This window comes from Phyllobates terribilis, unplaced genomic scaffold (genome assembly GCF_046119375.1).
Source record: "Phyllobates terribilis strain yellow unplaced genomic scaffold, ASM4611937v1 Scaffold_3__8_contigs__length_932513732, whole genome shotgun sequence".
Classification (NCBI taxonomy): domain Eukaryota; kingdom Metazoa; phylum Chordata; class Amphibia; order Anura; family Dendrobatidae; genus Phyllobates; species Phyllobates terribilis.
The window spans coordinates 47,248,726-47,268,691 of record NW_027362763.1 but is presented as its reverse complement, the minus strand read 5'-3'; the positions used below and the strand labels follow the sequence as shown (position 1 = coordinate 47,268,691).

At 36.0% G+C, this 19,966-nt stretch overlaps 1 protein-coding gene and 1 long non-coding RNA gene across 3 annotated transcripts in view; both read left to right on the top strand.

The window, feature by feature from the left end:
* LOC141258758 (uncharacterized) overlaps positions 1-19,966 on the top strand; it is a 286,567-nt gene that overhangs the window by 212,729 nt on the left and 53,872 nt on the right. The window lies entirely within an intron of this gene.
* Positions 1-19,966, top strand: part of EFR3B (EFR3 homolog B) — a 277,327-nt gene that overhangs the window by 212,289 nt on the left and 45,072 nt on the right. For both annotated transcript variants that reach the window (XM_073673849.1, XM_073673850.1), the window contains 3 exons: positions 52-127; positions 569-730; positions 1,007-1,138. In XM_073673849.1, the coding sequence (XP_073529950.1) occupies positions 52-127; positions 569-730; positions 1,007-1,138 (370 nt within the window). The remainder of the gene's footprint in view (positions 1-51; positions 128-568; positions 731-1,006; positions 1,139-19,966) is intronic.

Below are 19,966 nucleotides of genomic sequence, written 5' to 3'. Positions count from 1 at the left end.
ATGTATTTCACGTGTCCGCTTTACTGACGTTCAGCGTTGCTTTGCCTCTAGTACTGTTCCGGACATCTCTGTTTTGAATCTCAAAGTGGACAAGTGTTCCAGACAAGACACTCTCTTCATGAAGAAGGTACGCTCAACTTCTTATTGTATTTTCCAGGATTTTAAAAATATGGGTGCTTTCTTCTAAAAAAAAAAAACAGCGCCACACGTGACTAAAGGTGGTGTCTGGTATTACAGCTCAGCTCTGTTCAACACCAAATGTGATGTGTAGCACTGAGACACCATTTCTAGGCTGCCTCTTTCACCGTTACTCACACGTAGTGATTTCCTCAAGTAGCTTGAACTCGACTGTGGGAGGCACGAATGAAAGTTCCAGAAGAAGTTTTATTTTTCCACCTACATACAGTAGGTAAAAAAAACTTTTCTGACCAGAGCTGCAAACACATGGGCTTCTAAGATGGATGATAGACAGTAATAAACTACATACCCCCCTACAGTACAGGGATTCTGGAGCCCCCTCTATAAAAGCTCCAATCTCTTCCCATGATGCTTTGCTCTCTCCCTCCAGCATTCGCAGCAGTTGTACCGGCACATCTACCTGAGCTGCAATGACTCCTTCAATGTCCAGGCCCACTACGAGGCTCTGTACGGCCTTCTGGTGATGATCAGTATCGAACTGGCCAACGAAGAAGTGGTGGTGGATCTCATCCGCCTGGTCTTAGCCGTGCAGGTATGAACGCCGCACGGCCAATCAACCATTAAGACCCTGGGACTTGGGGACAATACGGGGACAACGGTCACCTGATTTAGTAAATCGTAGACATTAACTGTCCTAGGAAGACGATGATCATATTGTGATACAAGTTTTTTTTTTTTTTTATGTTCCGTTTCATATAACGGGTAAAGTTTCCAAAAAGTTTCCAAAAAGTTTTCAAAAAGTTTGAAATTCCCTATTTAAGTTTTTCAGTTAGTAAATAATTGCGTTTATGGACTTGTTTATTTTCAGGATTTGGCTCTGAATAATGAGGACAATCTTCCCGCGTACAATCGCTGTGCCCTGCATGCCCTGTGTGCCGCCTACCTGAACCTGATCAGCCAGCTCACCACAGTACCCGCATTCTGCCAGCACATCCACGAGGTCAGAGCCGGACTGCTGCAACGTCCGCCCCGTACTGCACTCCTGGGCCTGTGCTGCCTGTGTTATCATGGCTGAGTATTCCCAGAACATAAAACTACCAACACAGTAATGAGCAGCAGCACAAAACCCACATGTCACCCTGCAACAGAAGGAGAAAGGGGGCAGAAGCAGGAGGTGGGGGGCGAATAATCTGCACCTCAGGGGCTGTCAGTACAATAAGATGGGACCTGCGAGGTCGTGTGACTGCCGCACTTGTATTATAGTAGCAGCAGGAGCCCTGGTGGGGAGGATCTGAGGGTCCCCACTTCTCTTTTTTATAGTTTCACCCCCCAAATTTCATCTCACACACAATGCCAACATATACTGCTATATAATGTAATAATAGATAATAGTACCAAATAGGCCTATGTAATACAAAGAGTAACAAGATAATACTGCTATACACCGCTCACATAATACCTCCATATAGTGACACAGTAATACTGCTATACACCGCTCACATAATACCTCCATATAGTGACACAGTAATACTGCTATATACAGCTCACATAATACCTCCATATAGTGACACAGTAATACTACTATATACAGCTCACACAATACCTCCATATAGTGACACAGTAATACTACTATATGCAGCTCACGTAATACCTCCATATCGTGACACAGTAATACTCCTATATACAGCTCACATAATACCTCCATATAGTGACACAGTAATACTACTATATACAGCTCACATAATACCTCCATATAGTGACAGTGATACTACTATATACAGCTCACATAATACCTCCATATAGTGACACAGTAATACTGCTATATACCGCTCACATAATACCTCCATTTAGTGACACAGTAATACTGCTATATACAGCTCACATAATACCTCCATATAGTGACACAGTAATACTGCTATATACAGCTCACATAATACCTCCATATAGTGACACAGTAATACTGCTATATACCGCTCACATAATACCTCCATTTAGTGACACAGTAATACTGCTATATACCGCTCACATAATACCTCCATATAGTGACACAGTAATACTGCTATATACAGCTCACATAATACCTCCATATAGTGAAACAGTAATACTGCTATATACCGCTCACATAATACCTCCATATAGTGACACAGTAATACTACTATATAACGCTCACATAATACCGCCATATAGTGACACAGTAATACTACTATATAACGCTCACATAATACCTCCATATAGTGACACAGTAATACTACTATATACAGCTCACATAATACCTCCATATAGTGACACAGTAATACTGCTATATACCGCTCACATAATACCTCCATATAGTGACACAGTCATACTGCTATATACCGCTCACATAATACCTCCATATAGTGACACAGTGATACTACTATATACAGCTCACATAATACCTCCATATAGTGACACAGTAATACTACTATATACAGCAAACATAATACCTCCATATAGTGACAGTGATGCTGCTATATACCGCTCACATAATACCTCCATATAGTGACACAGTAATACTGCTATATACAGCTCACATAATACCTCCATATAGTGAGACAGTGATACTACTATATACAGCTCACATAATACCTCCATATAGTGACACAGTAATACTGCTATATACAGCAAACATAATACCTCCATATAGTGACACAGTGATACTGCTATATACCGCTCACATAATACCTCCATATAGTGACACAGTAATACTGATATATACAGCTCACATAATATCTCCATATAGTGACACAGTAATACTACTATATACAGCTCACATAATACCTCCATATAGTGACACAGTAATACTACTATATACAGCTCACATAATACCTCCATATAGTGACACAGTAATACTGCTATATACAGCTCACATAATACTTCCATATAGTGACACAGTAATACTGCTATATACGGCTCACATAATACCTCCATATAGTGACAAAGTAATACTGCTATATACAGCTCACATAATACCTCCATATAGTGACACAGTAATACTGCTATATACAGCTCACATAATACCTCTATATAGTGACACAGTAATACTACTATATACAGCTCACATAATACCTCCATATAGTGACACAGTAATACTACTATATAACGCTCACATAATACCTCCATATAGTGACACAGTAATACTACTATATACAGCTCACATAATACCTCCATATAGTGACACAGTAATACTACTATATACAGCTCACATAATACCTCCATATAGTGACACAGTAATACTACTATATACAGCTCACATAATACCTCCATATAGTGACACAGTGATACTACTATATACCGCTCACATAATACCTCCATATAGTGACACAGTAATACTGCTATATACCGCTCACATAATACCTCCATATAGTGACACAGTAATACTGATATATACAGCTCACATAATACCTCCATATAGTGACACAGTAATACTGCTATATACGGCTCACATAATACCTCCATATAGTGACACAGTAATACTACTATATACAGCTCGCATAATACCTCCATATAGTGACACAGTAATACTACTATATACAGCTCACATAATACCTCCATATAGTGACACAGTAATACTACTATATACAGCTCACATAATACCTCCATATAGTGACACAGTAATACTACTATATACCGCTCACATAATACCTCCATATAGTGACACAGTAATACTGCTATATACAGCTCACATAATACCTCCATATAGTGACACAGTAATACTACTATATACCGCTCACATAATACCTCCATATAGTGACACAGTAATACTGATATATACAGCTCACATAATACCTCCATATAGTGACACAGTAATACTACTATATACAGCTCACATAATACCTCCATATAGTGACACAGTAATACTACTATATACAGCTCACATAATAGCTCCATATAGTGACACAGTGATACTGCTATATACAGCTCACATAATACCTCCATATAGTGACACAGTAATACTGCTATATACAGCTCACATAATACCTCCATATAGTGACACAGTAATACTGCTATATACAGCTCACATAATACCTCCATATAGTGACACAGTAATACTGCTATATACCGCTCACATAATACCTCCATTTAGTGACACAGTAATACTGCTATATACCGCTCACATAATACCTCCATATAGTGACACAGTAATACTGCTATATACAGCTCACATAATACCTCTATATAGTGACACAGTAATACTACTATATACCGCTCACATAATACCTCCATATAGTGACACAGTAATACTACTATATAACGCTCACATAATACCGCCATATAGTGACACAGTAATACTACTATATAAGGCTCACATAATACCTCCATATAGTGACACAGTAATACTGCTATATACCGCTCACATAATACCTCCATATAGTGACACAGTAATACTACTATATACAGCTCACATAATACCTCCATATAGTGACATAGTATTACTGCTATATACAGCTCACATAATACCTCCATATAGTGACACAGTAATACTACTATATAAGGCTCACATAATACCTCCATATAGTGACACAGTAATACTACTATATACAGCTCACATAATACCTCCATATAGTGACACAGTAATACTACTATATACAGCTCACATAATACCTCCATATAGTGACACAGTAATACTGCTATATACAGCTCACATAATACCTCCATATAGTGACACAGTAATACTGCTATATACAGCTCACATAATACCTCCATATAGTGACACAGTGATACTACTATATACAGCTCACATAATACCTCCATATAGTGACACAGTAATACTACTATATAAGGCTCACATAATACCTCCATATAGTGACACAGTAATACTACTATATAAGGCTCACATAATACCTCCATATAGTGACACAGTAATACTACTATATACAGCTCACATAATACCTCCATATAGTGACACAGTGATACTACTATATACAGCTCACATAATACCTCCATATAGTGACACAGTGATAATACTATATACAGCTCACATAATACCTCCATATAGTGACACAGTAATACTGATATATACAGCTTACATAATACCTCCATATAGTGACACAGTAATACTGCTATATACGGCTCACATAATACCTCCATATAGTGACACAGTGATACTACTATATACAGCAAACATAATACCTCCATATAGTGACAGTGATACTACTATATACAGCTCACATAATACCTCCATATAGTGCCACAGTGATACTACTGTATACAGCTCACATAATACCTCCATATAGTGAGACAGTAATACTGCTATATACAGCTCACATAATACCTCCATTTAGTGACACAGTAATACTGCTATATACAGCTCACATAATACCTCCATATAGTGACACAGTAATACTGCTATATACAGCAAACATGATACCTCCATATAGTGACACAGTGATACTGCTATATACCGCTCACATAATACCTCCATATAGTGACACAGTAATACTGATATATACAGCTCACATAATACCTCCATATAGTGACACAGTAATACTACTATATACAGCTCACATAATACCTCCATATAGTGACACAGTAATACTACTATATACAGCTCACATAATACCTCCATATAGTGACACAGTAATACTGCTATATACAGCTCACATAATACCTCCATATAGTGACACCGTAATACTACTATATACAGCTCACGTAATACCTCCATATCGTGACACAGTAATACTCCTATATACAGCTCACATAATACCTCCATATAGTGACATAGTATTACTGCTATATACCGCTCACATAATACCTCCATATAGTGACACAGTAATACTGCTATATACAGCTCACATAATACCTCCATATAGTGACACAGTAATACTGCTATACACAGCTCACATAATACCTCCATATAGTGACACAGTAATACTACTATATACCGCTCACATAATACCTCCATATAGTGACACAGTAATACTGCTATATACAGCTCACATAATACCTCCATATAGTGACACAGTAATACTACTATATACCGCTCACATAATACCTCCATATAGTGACACAGTAATACTGCTATATACAGCTCACATAATACCTCCATATCGTGACACAGTGATACTGCTATATACAGCTCACATAATACCTCCATATAGTGACACAGTAATACTGTTATATACAGCTCACATAATACCTCCATATCGTGACACAGTGATACTGCTATATACAGCTCACATAATACCTCCATATAGTGACACAGTAATACTGTTATATACAGCTCACATAATACCTCCATATCGTGACACAGTAATACTGCTATATACAGCTCACATAATACCTCCATATAGTGACACAGTGATACTACTATATACAGCTCATATAATACCTCCATATAGTGACACAGTAATACTACTATATACAGCTCACATAATACCTCCATATAGTGACAGTGATACTACTATATACAGCTCATATAATACCTCCATATAGTGACACAGTGATACTGCTATATACTGCTCACATAATACCTCAATATAGTGACACAGTAATACTGCTATATACCGCTCACATAATACCTCCATATAGTGACACAGTAATACTGCTATATACCGCTCACATAATACCTCCATATAGTGACACAGTAATACTACTATATGCAGCTTACATAATAGCTCCATATAGTGACACAGTAATACTGCTATATACAGCTCACATAATACCTCCATATAGTGACACAGTAATACTACTATATACAGCTCACATAATACCTCCATATAGTGACACAGTAATACTACTATATACAGCTCACATAATACCTCCATATAGTGACACAGTGATACTGATATATACCGCTCATATAATACCTCCATATAGTGACACAGTAATACTACTATATAACGCTCACATAATACCTCCATATAGTGACACCGTAATACTACTATATACAGCTCACATAATACCTCCATATAGTGACACAGTGATACTACTATATAACGCTCACATAATACCTCCATATAGTGACACAGTAATACTGCTATATACAGCTCACATAATACCTCCATATAGTGACACAGTAATACTACTATATAACGATCACATAATACCTCCATATAGTGACACCGTAATACTACTATATACAGCTCACATAATACCTCCATCTAGTGACACAGTAATACTACTATATAACGCTCACATAATACCTCCATATAGTGACACAGTAATACTGCTATATACAGCTCACATAATACCTCCATATAGTGACACAGTAATACTACTATATAACGCTCACATAATACCTCCATATAGTGACACATTGATACTAATATATACAGCTCACATAATACCTCCATATAGTGACACAGTGATACTACTATATACAGCTCACATAATACCTCCATATAGTGACACAGTGATACTACTATATACAGCTCACATAATACCTCCATATAGTAACACAGTAATACTGATATATACAGCTCACATAATACCTCCATATAGTGACACCGTAATACTACTATATACAGCTTACATAATAACTCCATATAGTGACACAGTAATACTGCTATATACAGCTCACATAATACCTCCATATAGTGACACAGTAATACTGCTATATACAGCTCACATAATACCTCCATATAGTGACACAGTAATACTACTATATAACGCTCACATAATACCTCCATATAGTGACACCGTAATACTACTATATACAGCTTACATAATAACTCCATATAGTGACACAGTAATACTGCTATATACAGCTCACATAATACCTCCATATAGTGACACAGTAATACTGCTATATACAGCTCACATAATACCTCCATATAGTGACACAGTAATACTACTATATAACGCTCACATAATACCTCCATATAGTGACACAGTAATACTACTATATAACGCTCACATAATACCTCCATATCGTGACACAGTAATACTCCTATATACAGCTCACATAATACCTCCATATAGTGACACAGTAATACTACTATATACAGCTCACATAATACCTCCATATAGTGACACAGTAATACTACTATATACAGCTCACATAATACCTCCATATAGTGACACAGTAATACTGCTATATACAGCTCACATAATACCTCCATATAGTGACACAGTAATACTGCTATATACGGCTCACATAATACCTCCATATAGTGACACAGTAATACTACTATATACAGCTCACATAATACCTCCATATAGTGACACAGTAATACTACTATATAACGCTCACATAATACCTCCATATAGTGACACCGTAATACTACTATATACAGCTCACATAATACCTCCATATAGTGACACAGTGATACTACTATATACCGCTCACATAATACCTCCATATAGTGACACAGTAATACTGCTATATACCGCTCACATAATACCTCCATATAGTGACACAGTAATACTGATATATACAGCTCACATAATACCTCCATATAGTGACACAGTAATACTGCTATATACGGCTCGCATAATACCTCCATATAGTGACACAGTAATACTACTATATACAGCTCACATAATACCTCCATATAGTGACACAGTAATACTACTATATACAGCTCATATAATACCTCCATATAGTGACACAGTAATACTACTATATACCGCTCACATAATACCTCCATATAGTGACACAGTAATAATACTATATACAGCTCACATAATAGCTCCATATAGTGACACAGTGATACTGCTATATACAGCTCACATAATACCTCCATATAGTGACACAGTAATACTACTATATACCGCTCACATAATATCTCCATATAGTGACACAGTAATACTGCTATATACCGCTCACATAATACCTCCATATATTGACACAGTAATACTACTATATACCGCTCACATAATACCTCCATATAGTGTCACAGTAATACTGATATATACAGCTCACATAATACCTCCATATAGTGACACAGTAATACTACTATATACAGCTCACATAATTCCTCCATATAGTGACACAGTAATACTACTATATACAGCTCACATAATAGCTCCATATAGTGACAGAGTGATACTGCTATATACAGCTCACATAATACCTCCATATAGTGACACAGTAATACTGCTATATACAGCTCACGTAATACCTCCATATAGTGACACAGTAATACTGCTATATACAGCTCACATAATACCTCCATATAGTGACACAGTAATACTACTATATACCGCTCACATAATACCTCCATATAGTGACACAGTAATACTGCTATATACCGCTCACATTATACCTCCATATAGTGACTCAGTAATACTACTATATACAGCTCACATAATACCTCCATATAGTACCCAGGTAATACTACTATATACAGCTCACATAATACCTCCTTATAGTGACAGTGATACTACTATATACAGCTCACATAATACCTCCATATAGTGACACAGTAATACTACTATATTCAGCTCATATAATACCTCCATATAGTGACACAGTAATACTGCTATATACAGCTCACATAATACCTCCATATAGTGACACAGTGATACTACTATATACAGCTCACATAATACCTCCATATAGTGACACAGTGATACTACTATATAACGCTCACATAATACCTCCATATAGTGACTCAGTAATACTGCTATATACAGCTCACATAATACCTCCATATAGTGACACAGTAATACTACTATATACCGCTCACATAATAGCTCCATATAGTGACACAGTAATACTGCTATATACAGCTCACATAATACCTCCATATAGTGACACAGTAATACTGCTATATACAGCTCACATAATACCTCCATATAGTGACACAGTAATACTCCTATATACAGCTCACATAATACCTCCATATAGTGACACAGTATTACTGCTATATACAGCTCACATAATACCTCCATATAGTGACACAGTAATACTACTATATACAGCTCACATAATACCTCCATATATTGACACAGTAATACTGCTATATACAGCTCACATAATACCTCCATATAGTGACTCCGTAATACTGCTATATACAGCTCACATAATACCTCCATATCGTGACACAGTAATGCTGCTATATACAGCTCACATAATACCTCCATATAGTGACACAGTAATACTGCTATATACAGCTCACATAATACCTCCATATAGTGACACAGTAATACTGCTATATGCGGCTCACATAATACCTCCATATAGTGACACAGTAATACTGCTATATACAGCTCACATAATACCTCCATATAGTGACACAGTAATACTACTATATACAGCTCACATAATACCTCCATATAGTGAGACAGTGGTACTACTATATACAGCTCACATAATACCTCCATATAGTGACACAGTAATACTACTATATACAGCTCACATAATACCTCCATATAGTGACACAGTAATACTGCTATATACAGCTCACATAATACCTCCATATAGTGACACAGTGATACTGCTATATACCGCTCACATAATACCTCCATATAGTGACACAGTAATACTACTATATACAGCTCACATAATACCTCCATATAGTGAGACAGTGATACTACTATATACAGCTCATATAATACCTCCATATAGTGACACAGTGATACTGCTATATACAGCTCACATAATACCTCCATATAGTGACACAGTAATACTACTGTATACAGCTCACATAATACCTCCATATAGTACCCAGGTAATACTACTATATACAGCTCACATAATACCTCCTTATAGTGACACAGTAATACTACTATATTCAGCAAACATAATACCTCCATATAGTGACACAGTAATACTGCTATATACAGCTCACATAATACCTCCATATAGTGACACAGTGATACTACTATATACATCTCACATAATACCTCCATATAGTGACACAGTGATACTACTATATAACGCTCACATAATACCTCCATATAGTGACTCAGTAATACTGCTATATACAGCTCACATAATACCTCCATATAGTGACTCAGTGATACTACTATATAACGCTCATATAATACCTCCATATAGTGACACAGTAATACTACTATATACCGCTCACATAATAGCTCCATATAGTGACACAGTAATACTGCTATATACAGCTCACATAATACCTCCATATAGTGACACAGTAATACTGCTATATACAGCTCACATAATACCTCCATATAGTGACACAGTGATACTCCTATATACAGCTCACATAATACCTCCATATAGTGACACAGTATTACTGCTATATACAGCTCACATAATACCTCCATATAGTGACACAGTAATACTAGTATATACAGCTCACATAATACCTCCATATAGTGACACAGTAATACTGCTATATGCGGCTCACATAATACCTCCATATAGTGACACAGTAATACTGCTATATACGGCTCACATAATACCTCCATATAGTGACACAGTAATACTGCTATATACCGCTCACATAATACCTCCATATAGTGACACAGTAATACTGCTATATACAGCTCACATAATACCTCCATATAGTGACACAGTAATACTGCTATATACCGCTCACATAATACCTCCATATAGTGACACAGTGATACTACTATATAACGCTCATATAATACCTCCATATAGTGACACAGTAATACTACTATATACCGCTCACAAAATAGCTCCATATAGTGACACAGTAATACTGCTATATACAGCTCACATAATACCTCCATATAGTGACACAGTAATACTGCTATATACAGCTCACATAATACCTCCATATAGTGACACAGTAATACTCCTATATACAGCTCACATAATACCTCCATATAGTGACACAGTATTACTGCTATATACAGCTCACATAATACCTCCATATAGTGACACAGTAATACTACTATATACAGCTCACATAATACCTCCATATAGTGACACAGTAATACTGCTATATGCGGCTCACATAATACCTCCATATAGTGACACAGTAATACTGCTATATACAGCTCACATAATACCTCCATATAGTGACACAGTAATACTGCTATATACAGCTCACATAATACCTCCATATAGTGACACAGTGATACTCCTATATACAGCTCACATAATACCTCCATATAGTGACACAGTATTACTGCTATATACAGCTCACATAATACCTCCATATAGTGACACAGTAATACTAGTATATACAGCTCACATAATACCTCCATATAGTGACACAGTAATACTAGTATATACAGCTCACATAATACCTCCATATAGTGACACAGTATTACTGCTATATACAGCTCACATAATAGCTCCATATAGTGACAGAGTGATACTGCTATATACAGCTCACATAATACCTCCATATAGTGACACAGTAATACTGCTATATACAGCTCACATAATACCTCCATATAGTGACACAGTAATACTGCTATATACAGCTCACATAATACCTCCATATAGTGACACAGTAATACTGCTATATGCGGCTCACATAATACCTCCATATAGTGACACAGTAATACTGCTATATACAGCTCACATAATACCTCCATATAGTGACACAGTGATACTACTATATACAGCTCACATAATACCTCCATATAGTGACACAGTAATACTACTATATACAGCTCACATAATACCTCCATATAGTGAGACAGTGATACTACTATATACAGCTCACATAATACCTCCATATAGTGACACAGTAATACTACTATATACAGCTCACATAATACCTCCATATAGTGAGACAGTGATACTACTATATACAGCTCACATAATACCTCCATATAGTGACACAGTAATACTACTATATACAGCTCACATAATACCTCCATATAGTGAGACAGTGATACTACTATATACAGCTCACATAATACCTCCATATAGTGACACAGTAATACTACTATATACGGCTCACATAATACCTCCATATAGTGACACCGTAATACTACTATATACAGCTCACATAATACCTCCATATAGTGACACAGTGATACTACTATATACCGCTCACATAATACCTCCATATAGTGACACAGTAATACTGCTATATACCGCTCACATAACACCTCCATATAGTGACACAGTAATACTGATATATACAGCTCACATAATACCTCCATATAGTGCCACAGTAATACTGCTATATGCGGCTCACATAATACCTCCATATAGTGACACAGTAATACTGCTATATACGGCTCACATAATACCTCCATATAGTGACACAGTAATACTACTATATAACGCTCACATAATACCTCCATATAGTGACACCGTAATTCTACTATATACAGCTCACATAATACCTCCATATAGTGACACAGTGATACTACTATATACCGCTCACATAATACCTCCATATAGTGACACAGTAATACTGCTATATACCGCTCACATAACACCTCCATATAGTGACACAGTAATACTGATATATACAGCTCACATAATACCTCCATATAGTGGCACAGTAATACTGCTATATACGGCTCACATAATACCTCCATATAGTGACACAGTAATACTACTATATACAGCTCGCATAATACCTCCATATAGTGACACAGTAATACTACTATATACAGCTCACATAATACCTCCATATAGTGACACAGTAATACTACTATATACCGCTCACATAATACCTCCATATAGTGACACAGTAATAATACTATATACAGCTCACATAATAGCTCCATATAGTGACACAGTGATACTGCTATATACAGCTCACATAATACCTCCATATAGTGACACAGTAATACTACTATATACCGCTCACATAATACCTCCATATAGTGACACAGTAATACTGCTATATACCGCTCACATAATACCTCCATATATTGACACAGTAATACTACTATATACAGCTCACATAATACCTCCATATAGTGACACAGTAATACTGATATATACAGCTCACATAATACCTCCATATAGTGACACAGTAATACTACTATATACAGCTCACATAATACCTCCATATAGTGACACAGTAATACTACTATATACAGCTCACATAATACCTCCATATAGTGACACAGTAATACTACTATATACAGCTCACATAATAGCTCCATATAGTGACAGAGTGATACTGCTATATACAGCTCACATAATACCTCCATATAGTGACACAGTAATACTGCTATATACAGCTCACATAATACCTCCATATAGTGACACAGTAATACTGCTATATACAGCTCACATAATACCTCCATATAGTGACACAGTAATACTACTATATACCGCTCACATAATACCTCCATATAGTGACACAGTAATACTGCTATATACCGCTCACATAATACCTCCATATAGTGACACAGTAATACTGCTATATACAGCTCACATGATACCTCCATATAGTGACACAGTAATACTGCTATATACAGCTCACATGATACCTCCATATAGTGACACAGTAATACTACTATATAACGCTCACATAATACCTCCATATAGTGACACCATAATACTATTGTATACAGCTCACGTAATACCTCCATATCGTGACAAAGTAATACTCCTATATACAGCTCACATAATACCTCCATATAGTGACACAGTAATACTACTATATACAGCTCACATAATACCTCCATATAGTGACACAGTAATACTAGTATATACAGCTCACATAATACCTCCATATAGTGACACAGTAATACTGCTATATACGGCTCACATAATACCTCCATATAGTGACACAGTAATACTGCTATATACGGCTCACATAATACCTCCATATAGTGACACAGTAATACTACTATATACAGCTCACATAATACCTCCATATAGTGACACAGTAATACTACTATATACAGCTCACATAATACCTCCATATAGTGACACAGTAATACTACTATATACCGCTCACATAATACCTCCATATAGTGACACAGTAATACTACTATATACAGCTCACATAATACCTCCATATAGTGACACAGTAATACTACTATATACCGCTCACATAATACCTCCATATAGTGACACAGTAATACTACTATATACAGCTCACATAATACCTCCATATAGTGACACAGTAATACTACTATATACAGCTCACATAATAGCTCCATATAGTGACACAGTGATACTGCTATATACAGCTCACATAATACCTCCATATAGTGACACAGTAATACTGCTATATACAGCTCACATAATACCTCCATATAGTGACACAGTAATACTACTATATACAGCTCACATAATACCTCCATATAGTGACACAGTAATACTACTATATACTGCTCACATAATACCTCCATATAGTGACACAGTAATACTGATATATACAGCTCACATAATACCTCCATATAGTGACACAGTAATACTACTATATACAGCTCACATAATACCTCCATATAGTGACACAGTAATACTACTATATACTGCTCACATAATACCTCCATATAGTGACACAGTAATACTACTATATACAGCTCACATAATACCTCCATATAGTGACACAGTAATACTACTATATACCGCTCACATAATACCTCCATATAATGACACAGTGATACTACTATATACAGCTCACATAATACCACCATATAGTGACACAGTAATACTACTATATACAGCTCACATAATACCTCCATATAGTGACACATTAATACTGCTGTATACCGCTCACATAATACCTCCATATAGTGACACAGTAATACTGCTATATACCGCTCACATAATACCTCCATATCGTGACACAGTAATACTGCTATATACAGCTCACATAATACCTCCATATAGTGAGACAGTAATACTACTATATACAGCTCACATAATACCTCCATATAGTGACACAGTAATACTGATATATACAGCTCACATAATACCTCCATATAGTGACACAGTAATACTACTATATAACGCTCACATAATACCTCCATATAGTGACACAGTAATACTACTATATACCCCTCACATAATACCTCCATATAGTGACTCAGTAATACTGCTATATACAGCTCACATAATACCTCCATATAGTGACACAGTAATACTACTATATACAGCTCACATAATACCTCCATATAGTGAGACAGTAATACTACTATATACAGCTCACATAATACCTCCATATAGTGACACAGTAATACTACTATATACAGCTCACATAATACCTCCATATAGTGACACAGTAATACTACTATATACAGCTCACATAATACCTCCATATAGTGACACAGTGATACTACTATATACAGCTCACATAATACCTCCATATAGTGCCACAGTGATACTACTGTATACAGCTCACATAATACCTCCATATAGTACCCAGGTAATACTACTATATACCGCTCACATAATACCTCCATATAGTGACACAGTAATACTACTATATACAGCTCACATAATACCTCAATATAGTGACACAGTAATACTGTTATATACAGCTCACATAATACCTCCATATAGTGACACAGTAATACTGCTATATACAGCTCACATAATACCTCCATATAGTGACACAGTGATACTGCTATATACCGCTCACATAATACCTCCATATAGTGACACAGTAATACTACTGTATACAGCTCACATAATACCTCCATATAGTACCCAGGTAATACTACTATATACAGCTCACATAATACCTCCATATAGTGACACAGTAATACTACTATTTTCAGCTCATATAATACCTCCATATAGTGACACAGTAATACTGCTATATACAGCTCACATAATACCTCCATATAGTGACACAGTGATACTACTATATACAGCTCACATAATACCTCCATATAGTGACACAGTGATACTACTATATAACGCTCACATAATACCTCCATATAGTGACTCAGTAATACTGCTATATACAGCTCACATAATACCTCCATATAGTGACACAGTGATACTACTATATAACGCTCACATAATACCTCCATATAGTGACACAGTAATACTACTATATACCGCTCACATAATACCTCCATATAGTGACACAGTAATACTACTATATAACGCTCACATAATACCTCCATATAGTGACACAGTAATACTACTATATACCCCTCACATAATACCTCCATCTAGTGACACAGTAATACTACTATATACCGCTCACATAATACCTCCATATAGTGACTCAGTAATACTGCTATATACAGCTCACATAATACCTCCATATAGTGACACAGTAATACTACTATATACAGCTCACATAATACCTCCATATAGTGAGACAGTAATACTACTATATACAGCTCACATAATACCTCCATATAGTGACACAGTAATACTACTATATACAGCTCACATAATACCTCCATATAGTGACACAGTAATACTACTATATACAGCTCACATAATACCTCCATATAGTGACACAGTGATACTGCTATATACAGCTCACATAATACCTCCATATAGTGCCACAGTGATACTACTGTATACAGCTCACATAATACCTCCATATAGTACCCAGGTAATACTACTATATACCGCTCACATAATACCTCCATATTGTGACACAGTAATACTACTATATACAGCTCACATAATACCTCCATATAGTGACACAGTAATACTGCTATATACCGCTCACATAATACCTCCATATAGTGACACAGTAATACTGCTATATACCGCTCACATAATACCTCCATATAGTGACACAGTAATACTACTATATACCGCTCACATAATACCTCCATATAGTGACACAGTAATACTGCTAGATACAGCTCACATAATACCTCCATATAGTGACACAGTAATACTACTATATACAGCTCACATAATACCTCCATATAGTGACACAGTAATACTGCTATATACAGCTCACATAATACCTCCATATAGTGACACAGTAATACTACTATATACAGCTCACATAATACCTCCATATAGTGACACAGTAATACTGCTATATACCGCTCACATAATACCTCCATATAGTGACACAGTAATACTGATATATACAGCTCACATAATACCTCCATATAGTGACACAGTAATACTGATATATACGGCTCACATAATACCTCCATATAGTGACACAGTAATACTACTATATACAGCTCACATAATACCTCCATATAGTGACACAGTAATACAGCTATATACGGCTCACATAATACCTCCATATAGTGACACAGTAATACTGCTATATACAGCTCACATAATACTTCCATATAGTGACACAGTAATTCTGCTATATACATCTCACATAATACCTCCATATAGTGACACAGTAATACTGCTATATGCGGCTCACATAATACCTCCATATAGTGACACAGTGATACTGCTATATACAGCTCACATAATACCTCCATATAGTGACACAGTAATACTGCTATATACAGCTCACATAATACCTCCATATAGTGACACAGTAATACTGCTATATACAGCTCACATAATACCTCCATATAGTGACACAGTAATACTACTATATACGGCTCACATAATACCTCCATATAGTGACACAGTGATACTGCTATATACAGCTCACATAATACCTCCATATAGTGACACAGTAATACTGCTATATACAGCTCACATAATACCTCCATATAGTGACACAGTAATACTGCTATATGCGGCTCACATAATACCTCCATATAGTGACACAGTGATACTGCTATATACAGCTCACATAATACCTCCATATAGTGACACAGTAATACTGCTATATACAGCTCACATAATACCTCCATATAGTGACACAGTAATACTGCTATATGCGGCTCACATAATACCTCCATATAGTGACACAGTGATACTGCTATATACGGCTCACATAATACCTCCATATAGTGACACAGTAATACTGCTATATACAGCTCACATAATACCTCCATATAGTTACACAGTAATACTGCTATATACAGCTCACATAATACCTCCATATAGTGACACAGTAATACTGCTATATGCGGCTCACATAATACCTCCATATAGTGACACAGTGATACTGCTATATACAGCTCACATAATACCTCCATATAGTGACACAGTAATACTGCTATATACAGCTCACATAATACCTCCATATAGTGACACAGTAATACTGCTATATACAGCTAACATAATACCTCCATATAGTGACACAGTAATACTGCTATATGCGGCTCACATAATACCTCCATATAGTGAAACAGTAATACTGCTATATACCGCTCACATAATACCTCCATATAGTGACACAGTAATACTGCTATATACAGCTCACATAATACCTCCATCTAGTGACACAGTAATACTGATATATACCGCTCACATAATACCTCCATATAGTGACACAGTAATACTGCTATATACAGCTCACATAATACCTCCATATAGTGACACAGTAATACTACTATATACAGCTCACATAATACCTCCATATAGTGACACAGTAATACTGTTATATACAGCTCACATAATACCTCCATATAGTGACACAGTAATACTGCTATATACAGCTCACATAATACCTCCATATAGTGACACAGTGATACTGCTATATACCGCTCACATAATACCTCCATATAGTGACACAGTAATACTACTGTATACAGCTCACATAATACCTCCATATAGTACCCAGGTAATACTACTATATACAGCTCACATAATACCTCCTTATAGTGACAGTGATACTACTATATACAGCTCACATAATACCTCCATATAGTGACACAGTAATACTACTATATTCAGCTCATATAATACCTCCATATAGTGACACAGTAATACTGCTATATACAGCTCACATAATACCTCCTTATAGTGACACAGTGATACTACTATATACAGCTCACATAATACCTCCATATAGTGACACAGTGATACTACTATATAACGCTCACATAATACCTCCATATAGTGACTCAGTAATACTGCTATATACAGCTCACATAATACCTCCATATAGTGACACAGTGATACTACTATATAACGCTCACATAA